We start from the raw sequence: 19202 nt of genomic DNA, 5'->3' as shown, positions 1-19202 counted from the left end.
CATGGTGCTCACTGGAAGAACCCTGAGCAGGTGCAGTTTTCTGCTGATAGGAGCACTGGCCCGGGGTTTCAGGTAAGTCAATACAATCACTTGGGGGTGCCTAACATTTGCAACCCAAGTGTACAAAGCCTTTCCTTCTTCTTTAAGGACACTGCTTTCCTATTACCCCGAGACTGGGGGAACTTGTATGACCTGTGGCATGTGGCTGGGATACCAGGGCTTTCAGGTAAGTCAATACAATCACTTGAGGGTGCCTAACATTTGGCACCCCCAAGTGTACGAAGCCTTTCCTTCTCCTTTAAAGGAGAAGTAAAGCTTAAATAAAGAAGTAGGCTAGAAATGTTATACAACAGGCTTAAAGGAAAACTATACCCCCCAAACAATGTAGGTCTCTATAAAAAGATATTGCATAAAACAGCTCATATGTAAAACCCTGCTTCATGTAAATAAACCATTTTCATAATAATATACTTTTCTAGTAGTATGTGCCATTGGGTAATCATAAATAGAAAATTGGCATTTTAAAAAATAAGGGGCGCCCCCTGGGATCGTAGGATTCACTGTACTCGCAAACATACCAACAAACCATACACGTTAGGTCACATGAGCCAATTAACAGACAGAGTTGTGTCTTTTGCTTCCACACTTCTTCCTGTTACAGTTAGAGTTGTAGTATTTCTGGTCAGGTGATCTCTGAGGCAGCACACAGACCATCACAAAATTGTGGTTCAAGGCAAGAGATGTAAAAGGGCAATATTTACTTAAATATATATTCCAGTTTGGTAAGATTCTTTAATATGTCACTTAATATGATATGAACTATCTGTTGCTTAAGTGTTCATTTTGGGGCTATAGTTTTCCTTTAAGGAATGAAGATCGAAATAATGGAAAGATCCATTATGCAGAAAACCCCAAGCATTCTGGACAAAGCGTCCCATACCTGTACTGTAGTATAGTGAGACATTGTGAGATAAATACAAAAGGAGAGGATATATAAGGGGGTGTTTGGTGAAAACAGAAAGGGGACGGCCATAATAATAAAAAGCATAAGAAATATACAGCACATGAGAAAATGGAGAAACGCGAGGCTAGGGAAGCATAAAACATCAATGGTCCATCTTTTGAAAGCTGGAAAGAGACAGAAGAAGGTAAATAACTGAAAAATTATAAAAATAAAATAAAAAAAATGAAAAAATAAAGGGGAATTGAAAAGTTGCTGAAAATGAGGCATTGTATAACATTAAAATTTAAGTTGAACCACCACTTAGTCAAACAGAGAGATACATTCATACCCCTCTCACTATGTGCCTCTTCGGCTTTCCCCTAGTTCTCGAGCTGTTTTGGAGAGACCGGAACCAGCAGTGCAGTTATGTCTCCAGGCCCAAAGCAGTGTAAGCAGATTGTATGTGTAATGATCAACCACATCACAGTAATATAATAGATATCATTTATTCATAAGCTTCATTGACACAAATAAGTAAAGGATGACACTTAGGAAGTTTGCAAAGACAAATGTGGCAACCTGCAACCCCCCCAAACTTACACCAATGGTCCATCCATACTATTGCCTAGTGGAGGCACAGACCACGTGATGGGGAAGGGTGATGCAGGGGTCTACTGCATTTTCCAATTTCTGACCCTGTCAAATATAACAAATACAGCAAACCTGACATTTGTTGTCTCATTAATCCCAGTCCCATAGCTATAGATGTGTTCACTTTTTTCAGTTCAGTTGTTTTCAGATCATTTTTTTAATTTTCTTTTTGTGACCATTTTTTTCAATATTGAAGTATAAAATTTAATTTTCACCTCCGTAAAGGGCACCTGTTGGTCGGAAATATTTTCAGATTCTGCTGAATACCGAACTGAAACCTAACTTGCATATGCAAATTAGGAACAGGAAGGAAAAAAGTGGAAACAAGTTGTATTTTTTTTTACTTCTTTGTTTTGTTACAAAAAGTTAAGTGATTTTGTTTCCCAACCCTAATTTACATATGCAAATTAGGATTCAGATGTGGTTCAGCCAGGCACGAGGTTTCGGCCAAATCCCAATCCTACTGAAAATGTCCGAATCCTGCCCGAACCGAATCCTGGATTCGGTGAATCCCTAATTTCCATGCTAATGTGTGTCAGCACATATTTATCAATACAGATGTCCATCACAACATCCTACACAATCGGGTGTTAGATGTTAGCTCTGAGCTCTAACACATTTTTTGAATAGTTAATCCTCAATGCAAATTGTAAGCAGCCACTTTTTTCCAGCATGAAAAAATATTGTTGAACTGTGCAAAAAAAAAAAAAAAAATCTAATATATGTAGTGACCCTATAGTGTTTCTTTTAATGGCTTCCTATTTCAACTTAAAATTTAAGAGTTGCGGTGAAATATTTACACACACAAACTCTTCAGCTTTTAGCTGCAGAAAGTAATTGTTATCACAACTTACAGGTATGGGACCTGTTATCCAGAATGCTCGGGAACTGGGTTTTTCCAGATAAAGGAGCTTTCCATAATTTGGATCTCCATACCTTAAGTCTACTAAAAAATCATTAATTAAACCCAGTTGGTTTTATTTTGCATCCAGTAAAGATTAATTATATCTTAGTTAGGATCATGTATGAGGTTCTGTTTTATTGTTAAAGAGAAAAAGGAAAATTCATTATTAAAATATTGAATTATTTATTATAATGGAGTCTATGGGACATGGCCTTCCTATACTTTGTAGTTTTCTAGAAGAAGTGTTAAATGTTTTGAGTTTTACTGTTCACTAGTGTTTAGTACAAAGACAAGAGTTTTAAAAAAATTTAAGCAATCCTTATTCATTGGTTTGATGTTGAACACAGTTGTATATTGCACCCTTACCCTAAATGCGAGCTGCCCCTTTAATCTGTCCTAGCATCCAGGCAGTTGCTAAGCATTCATAATATTAGGCATTTGGAGTTCCATTCCCTTGATCCTCAACTTAGGTTGCCTGATCCTCCATAATATATGGTAGCATTTAGCTCTCATCCAAGTGAAAGACTCATAACTCAAGGTGCATAGCTCTCACTCAATGGAATACATAATTACTTAGAAGCCTTAGCTCTAACTCAAGGGGAAGATCTATAACAAAGGGCACATAGCTCTCACTCAAGGGAAAGACTCATAACTCAGAGTGCCTAGCTCTCACTCAAGGGAATACTTAATTACTATGGATCGTTAGCTCTCACTCAAGGGAAAGGTCCATAACTCAGGTTGGTTAGCTCTCACTCAAGGGAATACTTAATTACTATGGATCCTTAGCTCTCACTCAAGGGAAAGGTCCATAGCTCAGGGTGCTTAGCTCTCACTCAAGGGAATACTTAATTACTATGGATCCTTAGCTCTCACTCAAGGGAAAGGTCCATAGCTCAGGGTGCTTAGCTCTCACTCAAGGGAATACTTAATTACTATGGATCCATAGCTCTCACTCAAGGGAAAGGTCCATAGCTCAGGGTGCTTAGCTCTCACTCAAGGGAACGATTCATTACTATGGGCACTTAGCTCTCACTCATGGGAAATATCCATAATTTATGGTACTTAGTTCAACTCAAGGTAACAATTCATTACTAAGGGCACTCATCTCTCACTCAAGGGAAATATCTATAACTCAGGGGCTTTACAAGTACACTAAAGGGTTTCCTGCAGGTCCAGTCTGGGATTCAAAATAGGCCGTGGCATTTCAAGTACACAAACAGTCCCTCACAGAACCAATAAATAGAATCTGTCTATGGCATCTTACTGCAGCCCTCCTAATATGAGCACTACAGTATATTGTACATATGTATATACAGTAAGTCAGTTGTACCCCTATTCTACATTGAAGGAAAAGCATCGTGTGCCTCTGGCATATGTCCCTGTAAAAGTTTCCCAATTGTCCCGGAATATGAGTAATAAATTAAAAAACAAACAAATACAAAAAGTATTGTAGAAGTGATACCTATATTGGCTAACAGGGGCAGATTTACCAAGGTTCGAGTGAATTTTAGAAGTAAAAAAATTCGAATTTCAAAGTAATTTTTTGGATACTTCGACCATCAAATAGGATACTAAGACTTCGAATTTACTTTGATTCGAAGTAAAAATCGTTCGAATATTCGACCATTCGATAGTCGAAGTACTGTCTCTTTAAAAAAACTTTGACTTCAATACTTCGCCAACTTAAACCTGCCGAAGTGCTATGTTAACGTATGGGGACCTGCCAGAGTATATTTCTAAGTTTTTGGGTATCGAAGGAAAATCGCAGGATCGTATGATAAAAATCGTACGATTCGAGGTACGATCGGAGTACGATCAGAATACGATCATACAATGAATAAAATCCTCTGACTTCGAATGCCGTTGGATTCTAATGGATGGTCGAATTTCGACCCTTGATAAATCTGCCCCTAAAAATACATTGCAGCTTTTGAAGCACCAAGGCCCCTTCGTCAGGCAAAATACAAATGAAAGCTAGAAAGGCACAGCATATATTCTGTTAGATCAGTGAAATTATTCATGGGCAATACATTAGGAAGTTACAGATAGATAGAGATCATTTTTAGAGATAATACAATGAATTAAGGTGGGTTGTAAATAGTCCAGGAGTCTGGATTCAGTCAGGTCACATAGTGTGACATGAAACCTGACCCTAAATTAAGGTCCTGTCTTAATGTGTTAAATAACTCCATACATTTGAATTCTTAAATCCTTCTTTCCTGTTCAGTTTTAAAGTTCCCTTTTAGAATTAAGATCTGCATGTCCTGAAGACTGTGATTTTGTTGCCCCGCTGGTGTATCCCATGATTTGGTGTTGATTTTATGTCTGTGATGGTTTATCCTTGTGCACAATTTTTGTCCTGTTTCACCAATGTATCTGCCTCCTGTAGAGCACCTAGTACATGTGATCATGTTTTCCACATTGGATGAAGCACACGAGTAGTGGTCCACAATGGTGTCGACTCTTTCGGCTTTCCAGCCCCCAGTCCATGATTGCCTCTGATGTTTTGTATTTTATAAAGTGTAATTGTTACAACATGCACTCTGAAATCTTTTAATGGGCAGATAATTATTTAAGCACAATGTAACATGCTGGCATTTTTACAGAACATGTTGCAACATTTCTAACATTCTGGGCTAAGCGCAGAGACATCGTTTTATCATCACTGTAAAAGTTCAGTTGCTTTTTTACAGCGCTCATAAACGTTCCTTGCTATTTCATCTGCTTATTCCTTCCGTCATTTTTTATTTGACGGCTGCTGTAGTGAAGTCTTGTTTGGCTCTATGTTGTCAAGGCTCCTCTGCTTTAGATCTGAGCCAGTCCCTACACTGTCTCCCTATATACTCTTATGTCAAATGAAATTCCTGAGTGTAATCCATGGAACTCTTTATCAACGCCCCACCGACAGCACAAGATTCCTGTAGAAGTGCAAAAATATCAGCACTCCATTCCTCACTTATCCTACATGCCTGGCACTGGCAGCAAGACAGCCAAAAGTAATTCAACGTATTCTTCTATATCTGGGGTAAATCACCCAATCCAGCAGAGCATCTTTCAGAGCTGAAGTTATTAATGCCCAAGAAATTAAATGCTCAGGGTGCAAATGTAACCTCTTCTCTATAGAATCTCTTCTATTTTATATGCTGGCAGTGTCTTTACAAATGCATTTCTGGGCAAATGAAAATCTCCATTATTAATATTTGCCTCTAAGCCCTATTGTGTCCAAACTTAAAGGGGATGTTCACCTTTGAATTAACGTTTAGTATGATCTAGAGTCTAGAGCAGAGGACCCCAACCAGTAGCTCGTGAGTAACATGTTGCTCTCCAACCCCTTGGATGTTGCTCTCAGTGGCCTCAAAGCAGGTGCTTATTTTTTAAATTCCAGGCTTGGAGGCAAGTTTTGGTTGTACAAAAACCAGGTCCACTGCCAAACGGAGCCTCAATGTAGGTTGACAATCCACATAGAGGCTCCAAATTGGCCAATCACAGCACTTATTTGGCATCCCAAGAACATTTTTCATGTTAGTGTTGCTCCCCATCTCCTTTTACTTCTGGATGTTGCTCATGGGTTCAAAAGGTTGGGAATCCCTGGTCTAGAGAGTGATATTCTGAGACAATTTGCAATTGGGTTTCATTTTTTATTATTTGTGGAGTTTTTAGTTATTTAGCTTTATATTCAGCAGCTCTCCAGTTGCACTTTCAGCAATCTGTTTGCTAGGGTGCAAATCAGCATAGCAACCATTTGAATAAAAGACCATTTGAACAGGGGGGCCCGGACACCTTCCATAGTGTTGAAATCCCCTCCCCTCGCTTTCTTTTTCTTTAAATTGACGCGCTTACGGCCGCAGGAGTCCCTATGCCGAATATTTTGGAGCGCTGTTGTTACACCTCTGGATTCCAGCTTAGCAGGAGGTGAATGTGCCAGAGGGCATGAGCTGAAAGTAAGAGAAGATGTTGGCCCATAAGGTTAATAATAATAATCCTTAGTGAAGTCAGATGTCATTTATCCTCCTCACTCAATCCGTGCAAATGCAAAAGGCACAGTACTCATGTACAAACACAGGCAGCACAGTATTCATGGGGGGGGCACAGGTGAATTCCATATTGCAGCACAAAGTCCTGTACCTGTTGGCACTTCCAGGGCAGGTGATAAATAGGAATTACATGGAGGCTTGTTATTCACTTTGCACCATGCACCATGCGTGTGATACTGTACATTTCTCCGCAAGAGTTCAGCAAATTTCACAAAGCCCTGGGTTATAAAATGAAGCTTAGATCTGTTATTGTTTTCTATTATTACCAACATGTGCAAAATAGAAGAGCATATGGGAAACTGACAGTCAATGGTTTCTCTTTATGGCCAAGGTGAAGCCTCTTCTTTTTTCACGAAGCCATCAGCCGAATATCTCCTCTATTTCATGCTAGGAGCAAACGTATGTATATAGTAAACCTCTGAGATGGCTGCTTTGCCATTGCTATGAGCTTATGAAGAACAGCCGACATCCATTTCTATTAGATCAACTGATGTGACTGAACCCACTGGGCTAAAAGGAAAATTCCCCTGTGCGGCTGAGTCTGTGAGAGACACACATTCCTGCAGACCTCTGGTTACAGCCAGTCAGATGAACTGCTTGGATTATTTACAGAAATATTAGCCAGGCAATTAATTTCCCGTCATTGTGCCTATGGCAGGAGACACACACTGCAAGCTCCATTTAGTTAAGGCCTTTAAAGCCAGGATTATACTCTTTAAGCGCCACTAAAACCTTAACTGCTTTGTGTGACACAGGTGTAATATAGAGCTCAGGGCTGCTGAACAAATCCTCAAATAAAGTAGCTCTGTGCATGGAATGATATCAATGCTGCCTAATCTCCAGGGATGCACCCAATCCACTAATTGGGATTCAGACAAATCCCTGAATCCTTGGTGAAAGATTCAGCCGAATCCTTAACCAAATCTTAATTTGCAAATATATATATATAATATATATATATATATATATATATATATATATATATATATATATATATATATATATATATATGCAAATTAGGGTCAGGAAAGGAAAATGTGGAAAAATTTCTTCTTTTGTGGAAAGTCACATGTTTGCCCTACCTGCTTCTAATTTACATACAGATTCGGTTCGCCAGGCACAAGGATTCGGCCGAATCCGAATCCTGCTGAAAAAGGCTGAATCCTGCATTTGGTGCATCCCTAATAATCTCCTACCTCTTCTATGCTGGTGTCACTGGACCAGACACTGAAAAAAGTGGGCCTCATTTACTAGCAGTGGCAAAGTGCGTCCATCCTAGTGGACGGAGCGTGTCCATCAATGGGCCCTAATATATTTACTTTTATATTTATTCTAAGGTTTATGATACCATTCCAAGGAGGAGATTAATGCATAAAGCTACAGTGAGTAATGGCTTAGGTCAGTGAAGTTTCACCTGGATTTACTGCAGCACTTAGGACTCTTACACACAGGCGTTTTTTTGCTGTGCTCCCCTGCGTTCTACTTTCTTCCATTCAGCCACAGGGGAGCGCAGGAGTAAACACATTCAATTATTAACAAGAGGGTTGTACTCACACAGACGCATGTAAGCATCGAACGCAGGTGGGATGCAACATGCTGTGTCCCATCTGCATTTGATGCGTACTGTATATACTCCAGTATAAGCTGAGTTTTTCAGCACCCAAAATGTGCTGAAAACGTCTACCTCGGCTTATACTCGAGTCAGTATAAACTTACCTAGCTGATCAACGTGATTACGGAGCTGCAAGCCTTTTGACATTGCGTGCCTCTTCCCTGAAGCAGATGGCTGCCTGACCGGAGTCCATCCTGCACTGTGCGGCTAGTGTGCTCTTCTGCAAGCCGCAGCTGCTCCGTCGTCACGCCACCTTGCTCCGCCCCTGAACATGGCGTGACACGTGTGACGGCGGGAAATTACAGAACGGTACTTACTGATAACCACAATTTTATTTAGTTCAAAGACCAATCCCTACATCTTCTGATCCAACCCAAACTGTACCTCCTTTACAATGCCACCTTCCTCATTACATCCAACCCATATTTTAGACCAGAAAGTCTATTGGGGACTGTAATCAGAGCCTAAACCCACTTTGCATTTTATTTTTAGAGGGCAGGACATTTAAATCCATTTTAAACACCAGTAGCTGCTGCATTTATACTCGAGTCAATACGTTTTCCCAATTTTCGTAGGTAAAATTAGGCACCTCAGCTTATACTCGGATAGGCTTATACTCGTGGTATATGCGTCTTGACAATAATTGAGTGCATTTCTCAGCAAAAAACGCCAATGTGTAAGAGCCCTTAGTGATACAAGGCTCAGCTAACTAGAGGGTGCCAAAGGATTTACAAATAACGTGTGAGCTTCTGAAAGTGAACCTTTTATATATATATATATATATATATATATATATATATATATATATATATATATATATATATATATATATATATTGTGTGTGTGTGTGTAATACAGTCAAAGAAAATATACGATGTACATTGTTTTAAGGATATTAGGCAGCTATATAATGTTACTAATCCCTAGCCCCTTGAGCAGGCAGTAACCCTTCCAACACTTCCAACCCCTCATCTCTACCCCTATACAGTACTTTATATTAGGCACCTACCTAGTGCTATCAATCCTTAATTCTCGAGGGGAAATGAAAGCTGGGCAGGCAGTAACCCAACATTATTCTCTTGCTCTGTCCCTATATATTAGGCAGGGCTAGCATCAGGGAGGGGGAGTCAGTGAAATCTGCAGCTGCAAAAATTATGCAAATTGTGTCACTTAAAAGTAAAATTAACATTTATGCAATTAACATAACTTCTGCAAAAACTGCCCGGACTTGCCTAGAAACGTAACATCATTTACAGAAAAACCTTCAATTCAGAAAAACCTTTCTCCGCGTGAAAACGGGGGGGGGAGGGGGAAATTGGAGCTGAATTAGGAGAAAAGTTTTTTTCTCTTCAACTTGAATCTCATCCATGAATTTTCACATGATAAACCATGAGATGACTTTTTCACACTGAACTGAATCTCCTATTCATATCACAGTCTCTTATTCAAATCAGCACATGGTTGCTAGGATAATTTGGACCCTAGCGGCCAGATTGCTGAAATTGCAAACTGGAGAGCGGCTGAATAACAAGCTAAACAACTCAAAAACCAGAAATAATAAAAAATGAAAACCAATTGCAAATGAACTCAAAGGTGAACATCCACTTTTGTGCAAAAACGTATGTAACATTGGGATCCAACAATGAGAAGGCAGAGCAGTGTGACAGGGGCAGGTAGGTGGGCCGGGTTTAAACTCCAATGAACTGACTCTTAATTAGCACATCAATTAATGGAACTATTTATATGAACTGCTTATTATAGGGTAACAACAGCTGTTTATATTGGGATCTATTTACTGAATTTTCAGCAGTGGGATGAATAGTTCATGGTCCCCATTGTCACATCATCGGGCCCCCAAACTTTCTATAGTTACACCCCTGTTTTTCAGTAAAATGATTGGTTTGTATCACAGTACATACATGGGATCCCTTATCAGGAAACCTCCAAATTACAGAAAGGCTGTGTGCCATAGACTCCATTTTATCCAAATAGTCCAAATTTTTAAAAATGATTTTCTTTTCCCTATAATAATAAAACAGTGCCTCGTACTTGATCCCAAATAAGATATAATTAATCCTTATTGGAAGCAAAATGTTATGGAAATTCCTGGCTCTGGGCTGCAATAAAAATACCTTTTATCCTAAACATTTCCTTGGCTCTTGGTTCCATTCTATAATTCTAATGCCCTTGTCTGGGTTGATGTTCCCCATTCCCCCTGTCTCCATCTCACGTCTGTCACACACGGACCCCTGGGCTTCTCAGCCAAACCTTGGAATGTCAGGGCTTATCTAATGTTACATGTTTCTTGCAGTTATCCATTTATCCTGTTTAGCACTGGGACACTGTCTATATACTGTCTATAACCCCAGGGAATTATTTGCTGCATTAATGGGAGCTGTTTTTGTGTCACATGAGAGAAGTGGTACAGGTTATCTCAATGTCCTTTTCTATAAAAATTCACTGCTATTCACTAAATCCTTTTTTGCTATTTTTTTGCATTTGTTTTATCTTGTCAGAAGAAATTCTGATCAATGTAATGCTGCACTTGGCCACACCGATGCTGGAATTATGGGAAAAACGCCGTATTCTATTGAAAAAAAAAAAGAGAAGAGAGAACAGCGCCTGCAATTGTATTTTGCACACTGCACTTGTGTAGGTAAGTGACCTTATATGTGTTTAAGTGTCATGGAAAATGACATTGGCACCTACTATATCATCCAAAAAATTATTTTCAGGCAACTTGATTTGATTTGCTAGGGCATTAGAATTTAGTGCGGCCACTCAAGCACAACACTCCATAGGCAAGAATTCAGTTCAATCCTAACAAACTGCCACATTTGTCAAAGCAGGAATTGAAGTGTAATGTGGCAGTTTCACAGGTGGGTGGTGCCAGTTTGCTCTGTGCCACCCAGAGACTGTAATTGCTAAACCCTGACCGGCCCTTTTGTCATAAAAATGCACTTTCTGCAGAATTCACCGCCATCTTTTTATCTGCTCCCGGGCACCTTCATGAGTCAAATTAAGAAATCACTGTGTCTGTACTGGCAGGCACCCGCCCCATGCACTACAGGGGAATGCTGGGTACAGGCACAACACCCTGTATCGTTATCCTTTAATGTGCGAGCATTTGACTGTATCTCCAGATGTACAAGGGTCTCACTGAAGGGCTTTGTTCCCCCCAGGTGGAGACCTCCAAATAAAACCTGTGTTATGTCTGAGTTCTGCTCTGGGTGGGCATCAGTCCTTTTACACCATGAACACGGCACTCTGTGAGACTAAATAGAACAAAATAAAACAAAACACAAAAGAACCTTATTTCAAATAAGCAGCACAATGAGCAAATCTTTCCTGTAGGACTTGGCAGCAGTATTACCTGGTGAAGTCATTGGTGTTCAGATATGGAGCAGATCGTATGGTCAGGTGCGGTGCTTCACTGATGTGGCTGGTGACCCACTACTCATAATTAAAGGTGTTGTTCACCTTTAAATGAGCTTTTAGTATGATGTAGAGAGGGATATTCTGAGACAATTTGCATTTGGTTTTCGATTTTTATTATTTGTGGTTTTTGAGTTATTTCGTTTTTTATTTAGCAGCTCTCCAGGTTGCAATTTCAGCAAGTTGGTTGCTATTGGTCCAAACTACCCTAGCAACCATTGACTGATTTAAATGAGACACTGGAATGCGAACAAGAGAGTAAAAAAAAAGAGTGATGAAAAGTAGCAATAACAATAAGGGGCAGATTTATCAAAGGTCGAAGTTAAAAAAACTTCAAACTTCGAATTCAAAAAGTCCAACTGAATGGTGGTCGAGGTTTTTTGGGGTCGAAGTTGGCCTACTTAAAATCGTATGATTTGGAGAAGCTCTACTTCAATTTAAAGTTTTTTTTAACTTCGACCTTCAATCTCCCAAACTCCTCCAATTGCCTCCATACAGGTTCTAGGAGGTCCCCCATTGGCTAAAACAGCACTTCGGCAGCTTTAAGGTGGCGAATGGTCAAAGTCAAAGTTTTAAAGAGACAGTACCTTCGAATTGCGAAGCTTTTTTCAATTTCGAATCGAAGTTGGACTATTCGACGGTCGAAGTACCAAAAAATTACTTCGAAATACGAAGTTTTTAACTTCGAACCTTCACTTCGACCTTTGATAAATCTGCCCCTAAATGTGTAGCCTTGCAGAGGTTTTGTTTTTTTTTTTTAGATGGGGTCAGTGACCCCCCCATTTGAAAGCTGGAAAGAGTTAGAAAAAGAAGAAAAATAATTCAAAAACTGTAAAAAAAAAAAGTGGTGGCCATTTGAAAAGTTGCTTAGAAATAGCTTTTTTTTATAAAATGCATCAAGTTAACTTAAAGGTGAACCACCCTTTTTATACCGTTTAATACAGTGGGTGTAAAACTGGAGCAAAACTCCCAGATATAAAAAGTAAAGGATGTAGTAGTATAGTAAGCCATTTGCCAGCCCTGTGTTATATCTTGCCTTGGAATTAATGGGTATAACCGCAACAGCAAATCCAGGCCTGATCTGACTCTCTTTCAGTTTGCCTTTAACTTTGCCCAAACGTGTTCTAGAGAAAAGTGCCTGAAGCTGCTGAAGGAAGTGTCATTTTACCCATGAGGCAAAGGTACCAAGAAGCCTCTGTTGATAACCTGGAAATGTAAACCCTTGAAACAAATGAACAGAAATTGAGTTAACTATTTTTAATAGCAGTTTTTACACAGCTAATCCATCTGAAGCCACAATGCTGCTGTCTCTTCCTTTTGACCAACTAGACAGTCAGAAGAAAATTAAGTCAGTGAGAAAAGGAAAGTCTTGTGATGTTGCTCTGCTTCTATTAACAAGATTAACGTCTTCTCTGCTCACTAAGGGGGTTATTTACCAAAGTCAGAATTTATCTCAACAGGTTCTACCAAAAACTCTGATTATATCCACACGGGTTTTTTCCACTCATTTATTATTAGATTTACCTGTAAATGTGGTTTGCTGGAAAAAAATGTGAATTTCACAATTTTTACGTTTTTTCCAACCGAAAACTCAGATTTTTTCCTGAAAACTCCGAAAGCTTCGGGGTATTGCACGAAACCCAGCGCACATCAAAAAATCATTTGATCTTCTCCCATTGACTTATATGCAACCTCGACAGGTCTGAGATACCAGATTATATGATTTGGACTTTTCCATCCTCGGGGTATAATAAATTCTGAAAAATTAGGGATTTTTTAAAAGTCTGATTTTATACTAAAAAATCATGAATTTTTCTGGATTTTTGCATTCAGAGTTGAGTAAATAACCCCCTAAATGCAGCCATACAAGGGCTGATTTAAAGGGGACGTTCACCTTGAAGTTATCTTTTATTATGGTATAGAACGGCTAATTCTAAGCAACTTTTCAATTTGCCATGATTATTTATTTTTTTTAAGTTTTTGAATTATTTGTCTTCTTCTTCTGACTCTTTCCAGCTTTCAAATCGGGGTTACGGACCCCATGTAAAAAAAACAAATGCTCTGTAAGGCTACACATGTATAGTTATTGCTACTTTTTATTGCTCATCTTTCTATTCAGGCCTCTCCTATTCATATTCCAGTCTCTTATTCAAATCAGTGCATGGTTGCTAGGGTAACTTGTATCCTAGCAAACAGATTGCTGAAATTGCTAACCGGAGAGCTGCTGAATAAAAAGCTAAATAACTCATAAATCACTAATAATAAAAAATGAAAACCAATTGCAAATTGTCTCAGAATATTACTCTCTACATCATACTAAAATTTTAATTTAAAGGTGAATAACTCCTTCAAGCTGCCAATTCGGCCCGTGTGATGTGATTTTATTGGTGAGTGTATGCGCAGCTTTAGGACGTGGTTGCAACATAATATGAATAAAGCCTTGAAACAATGTCTATTTGTCTACTCATCCTGCAGTCACGCACTTAGTCACGGACATATTATATTATATTGCGTGTCACTGTTTGTATTCAGTCCAAGTCCAACCACAAGTAAGTGCAATCACAGTCTATAATCAGTTACAAGCAAGAAAGCTTTTCATAGGGAGGGAGTTCATTCTTTTCTCTGGGAAGGAGACAGGGCCATTATGCAAAAGCCTGGGGGAACATGTCAACCCAGTTTCTTTGCCTCGACAGGAACCAGTTCTACCTGAAACAACCCCAACATGGAGGTTTTTATGGTGTTACTGCCAAAAGCTCATCAGAATGTACGTTTCCTATAATTGGTTGATGATCCAGATGAAATCGAGGAGATGATTATACATGTGTAACTAGTGACTGCAAGCAATGGTCCGAGACCGGCCTAGTTATTCCCAACTGACCAGACTTATTCACTTATTTCATAAATGGTTTATGATTCTCTTTAGATAATGGGAGCTGTCATTTACTATAGCAAATGTGACTCTATATACAGTATATATATATATAATACACAAAAGCCATGAATATCCTGTAAATTATATCCTTATAAACGGTGAGTTCTGATGTCATCAGTTATAAACGGTGAGTTCTGATGTCATTTCTGTCACATGACTCACTGAAATTCGTGTATTATAATAAATAAAGTACCAGTTGCAAAATATGAGGATATTAGAAGTTACCTCGGAGTTCCATGACCTGTATAAAAACACTCGGCCTTCGGCCTCGTGTTTTTATATGGTCATGAAACTCCTCGGTAACTTATAATATCCTTATATTTTACAAGAGGGGGTACTTTATTCACTATATATATATATATATATATATATATATATAGTGAATAAAGTACCCCCTCTTGTAAAATATAAGGATATTATTAGTTACCGAGGAGTTTCATGACCATATAAAAACACGAGGCCGAAGGCCGAGTGTTTTTATACAGGTCATGGAACTCCGAGGTAACTTCTAATATCCTCATATTTTACAACTGGGGGTACTTTATTTATTATAATACACAAATTTTAGTGAGTCATGTGACAGAAATGACATCACTACTCACCGTTTATAACTGATGACATCACTACTCACCGTTTATAAGGATATAATTTACAGGATATTCATGGCTTTTGTGTATTATATATATATATATATATATATATATATATATATATATATATATATATATATATATATATTTATATATATATATATATATAATATCAAAGCAGGGGGGTTGTGGGAGCACTCTAAAGGCTTTAAAGTATATATATAAGTATAATAAATGCTATTGCATATCTACCCAAATAGGGGTTATTTTGTTACAAAGTTATGATCATAAAATTGATAAGCCACCATACCACGTCAAGGTATGGTGGCTTATCAATTTTACGATCATAACTTTGTAACAAAATAACCCCTATTTGGGTACATATGCAATAGCATTTATTATACTTATATATATATATATATATATATATATATATATATATATATATACTTTAAAGCCTTTAGAGTGCTCCCACAACCCCCCTGTTTCGATATTGTATATATATATATATATATATATATATATATATATATATATATATATATATATATATAGTGAATAAAGTACCCCCTCTTGTAAAATATAAGGATATTATAAGTTACCGAGGAGTTTCATGACCATATAAAAACACGAGGCCGAAGGCCGAGTGTTTTTATACAGGTCATGGAACTCCGAGGTAACTTCTAATATCCTCATATTTTACAACTGGGGGTACTTTATTTATTATAATACACAAAGTTCAGTGAGTCATGTGACAGAAATGACATCAGAACTCACTGTTTATAACTGATGACATCACTACTCACCGTTTATAAGGATATAATTTACAAAATATTCATGGCTTTTGTGTATTATATATATATATAGGCTGACAATGAACTCATTTAGAGTAATGGAACGTCTCGGCTCTTGCTCTTTGTCTAAAGGGTATTTTTATTTGGTCAAGTATTTCGTTCAACAGGGTCGGTGCCATTACTGGTGCCTCTACCCCAGCCTTGAGCTTGTCTAGAGGCCACAAACCTCACCCGTCTCCCTCATATCTTTTCACTTCTGTCCTATTTGGCTGCAATTTGGGGGGCGGGGGCGCCTACAGTTTTCGATGGGGATGCCGGGGAGCAGGTCTGGGCTGGCGCGGCCCACTGGGTTTTTTCCCAGTGTCCAATTGTTTTGAGTCTGTATTCAGTTCTCTCTACACCTTCACTTTTACTTTTTCTTAAGGTATTACAGAGCTCCTTTCAAATGGAAGGGAGTAGTAATGGGCGAATAAATTCGCCAGGCATGGATTCGCTGCAAATTTTACTTGTTTCGCCGCCCATGAATAAATTCACGTCAAAATTATTCAGACGCATGTTGACTTTAATGCACTTGGACAAAATAGTCGCACGTATAAAAATTGTCACTCTCCTGAAAATTTACATGCATCAAAATTATTTTGACGCCCATTGACTTGAATGTGTTTTGCGAATTTTTTGCCGTTTTGCAAATTTGTGAATTTTTCTTCTAAGCAAATGGGACAGTTTCGCCAATCACTAGAAGGGAGATAATCAGGCACCTCTGGTATAGAGGAATAGTTGTGCCCAATTCTGCAGTGCTGGCTGGACAAGGTAAACCCTCCATGCAAAGGGAGCCACATCTGTAATACCCTTACCTGTTCAGAATTGAAGGTGCCTGTATGGAGCCAACCCCTGTACTTAGCATTCGGCATTAATTAAAGGGTCCCTTGTATTTCCTAGAATGCTGGGGTCTGTGTCTTCAGCCAGATACAATATCCATGGGTGCATAGGGTGCATAGGGTGCAAGGTGCACAACAACACAAGTTAACCATGTGCAGGTCATATATATATATATATATATATATATGGCCTTGGGTGCAGTTTTGGGCAGTGAGCATAATGCTTGTATTCCAGACTCTACCGGAAAAAGAGTGCTCCTTGGAATTTTTGATTTTTGAAGACATTATGCCTTTAAATGAAACAATGCCATTATTAAAAACACTTAAACATTCTTAAAATATATTATTGTGTAACCTAATATCCTAAATATATGTAAATGATCTCATTGGGACACTTCTTTAATTAGGCTTATTCTTTTATATTATTCAGCTGGTAAAGGTGCACTAATCCTTAGGATAATAAAGGATTCATTTTATTTCTTAACATGCAAATCCGACAGGGTGCACCAAGGCCAAGCTTATTGGCTAATAATCCCTCAATATGAATTCTTGCGCTTTTATTACTGGGATAGGTAATCTGCAGGGTCGGCCGGCTGCCCCTATCATTATACAGTTTATAGAGAATTCATCTGCAGGTTATGGGCTCACTAAGCCGTGCTAAGCGCTTTAAGCAATAAGAAAAGGGTTTAGCATGGGCCTGACAGTTTTACTAGCTCAAAACAGACTTGTGCTAAACATGTATAAGCGGCAGTCAGAAAAGATCTCTGTAAAAACTACAGCCTAAAGCAAATATTCCAACTGGCAAGTTTTATTTAGGAGCTCAGTATATATTGTCTCACCTTAGTGCGTGGATATTCTTCATATTATCTGTGCAATCATAATAAACATCCAATTAGCAAGCCAGGGACATCCTCGATTTTAACTAAGCATTCACACTCTATATAATGTATCTACTTAATTGGCTTTCAGACTAGGCCTCCCTATTTTAGCCCAGATCCATCAGTTCAGGAGAGCTGCCTTAAAGGGCATGGAAAGGCATATATAACTTTCTTTAATGAAAAAGAAACCTTTCTCCAATATAGTTTAATTAAAAAATGTGTACCATTTTTATAAGAAACCTGACTGTATGCAGTGAAATTCTCCCTTCATTTACTGCTGTGGATAGGAATTGTCAGACGGTCCCTAACTGCTGATCAGGGAAACAATCATACTTATGAACAGCCTTACTTCCCAGCCATGCAGAACTCAAGCAGCTTTGTTTATGACGATCCCTAAGCAGCCCAGACCACACTGAGCATGTGCACAGTCTTAGTCTTGCAAAGATTTTTTTTTTTTCTTTTCAAATTCTTTTTATTGAGTTTGCAATAAAATAGGAATAATTTACATATCTTTTTGATAATCACAAGTGTATGGCTATGCAGAAACATGTATATGTAATTTTAAAAGAATTCGTACAATATCAACCATACACATTGGAACAAAAAAATGTTAAAACAAATACAAATATAAATATATAAATATAAATAGACTTGTACTTTCCATATAGCTCAAGCTTTACAAAATAAAATTGAAGACTCAATCAAGAAAATTTAAATAAGATAAACAATGCATTTTGTGAAAGGGCTTAGTCTTTAAATAAAATAACTAGTTTTCATGATCTTTCCCCATAAGTTTGTGAATGAATTTTCTTTTAGCATCATCAAGAGTTGCAATATAAAAAGACCATCTGCGTTCAATCCTATTCCTCTGAGATAATTCATCAACTCTATATCTAATGACCTCTTGGATACATAAATTATATAAATATGAAAATACATCTTTCAACTGTGGAGAATCATCTCTAATCCAACATAAGAAAATAGATTTCCGGGAAGCTGCCAGGACTAACCAGCAATAGTCAAATATTTTGGTTGAAAAATTTGTTAATGAAATTTTATTTGCCTCCAAAAAGGAGTCCTTCAGACCCAATAAAGCAAAATGTGGATTTAATACAATATCTGACTTAATAGACTTTTTAATAAAGAAGGTAACATATTCCCAAAACTGTTTAATAAATGGGCACAACCATATATAATGAAAAAAATCAACATTTTGCTCTCTACACTTAGGACAATAGGAAACCTTCTGAGAGTCCATAGGCAAAGATGTTTAACAAAGTTACAAGATGGTGACCCCCTGTAGTCAACTTTGAAAGCATAAATTATTTGTTTTATTTGCCCTTTAACCCCTGTGTATGTTGGTCATTTTAGTTCACATTACAAACCCCTTTTTACAATAAAGGATAATGTTCTTTGTGTTCATGGAGTCCATTTGGGTCGTAGAACCCAGAACAGTCTTAATTTTTTGTATATTATACAAAGGCCATTCTTAGCAACTGGTCTTTATGTTTTATTTTCTATAGTTTGTGAATTAGTTGCCTTCTTCCTATT

General features: G+C 38.0%; 1 protein-coding gene across 3 annotated transcripts in view; it reads left to right on the top strand.

Annotated features, from left to right (window-relative positions):
* rad18.L (RAD18, E3 ubiquitin protein ligase L homeolog) overlaps positions 1-10823 on the top strand; it is a 195883-nt gene extending 185060 nt beyond the window's left edge. For all 3 annotated transcript variants that reach the window (XM_041590812.1, XM_041590810.1, XM_041590807.1), the window contains one exon: positions 10661-10823. In XM_041590812.1, the coding sequence (XP_041446746.1) occupies positions 10661-10808 (148 nt within the window). In that variant the 3' untranslated portion in view covers positions 10809-10823. The remainder of the gene's footprint in view (positions 1-10660) is intronic.
* The last annotated feature ends 8379 nt before the right edge of the window (positions 10824-19202 follow it).

Source organism: Xenopus laevis, chromosome 4L (genome assembly GCF_017654675.1).
Source record: "Xenopus laevis strain J_2021 chromosome 4L, Xenopus_laevis_v10.1, whole genome shotgun sequence".
In the NCBI taxonomy this organism is placed as follows: domain Eukaryota; kingdom Metazoa; phylum Chordata; class Amphibia; order Anura; family Pipidae; genus Xenopus; species Xenopus laevis.
The sequence above is the reverse complement of the archived record's forward strand: the minus strand, read 5'-3'. Positions and strand labels throughout refer to the sequence as shown.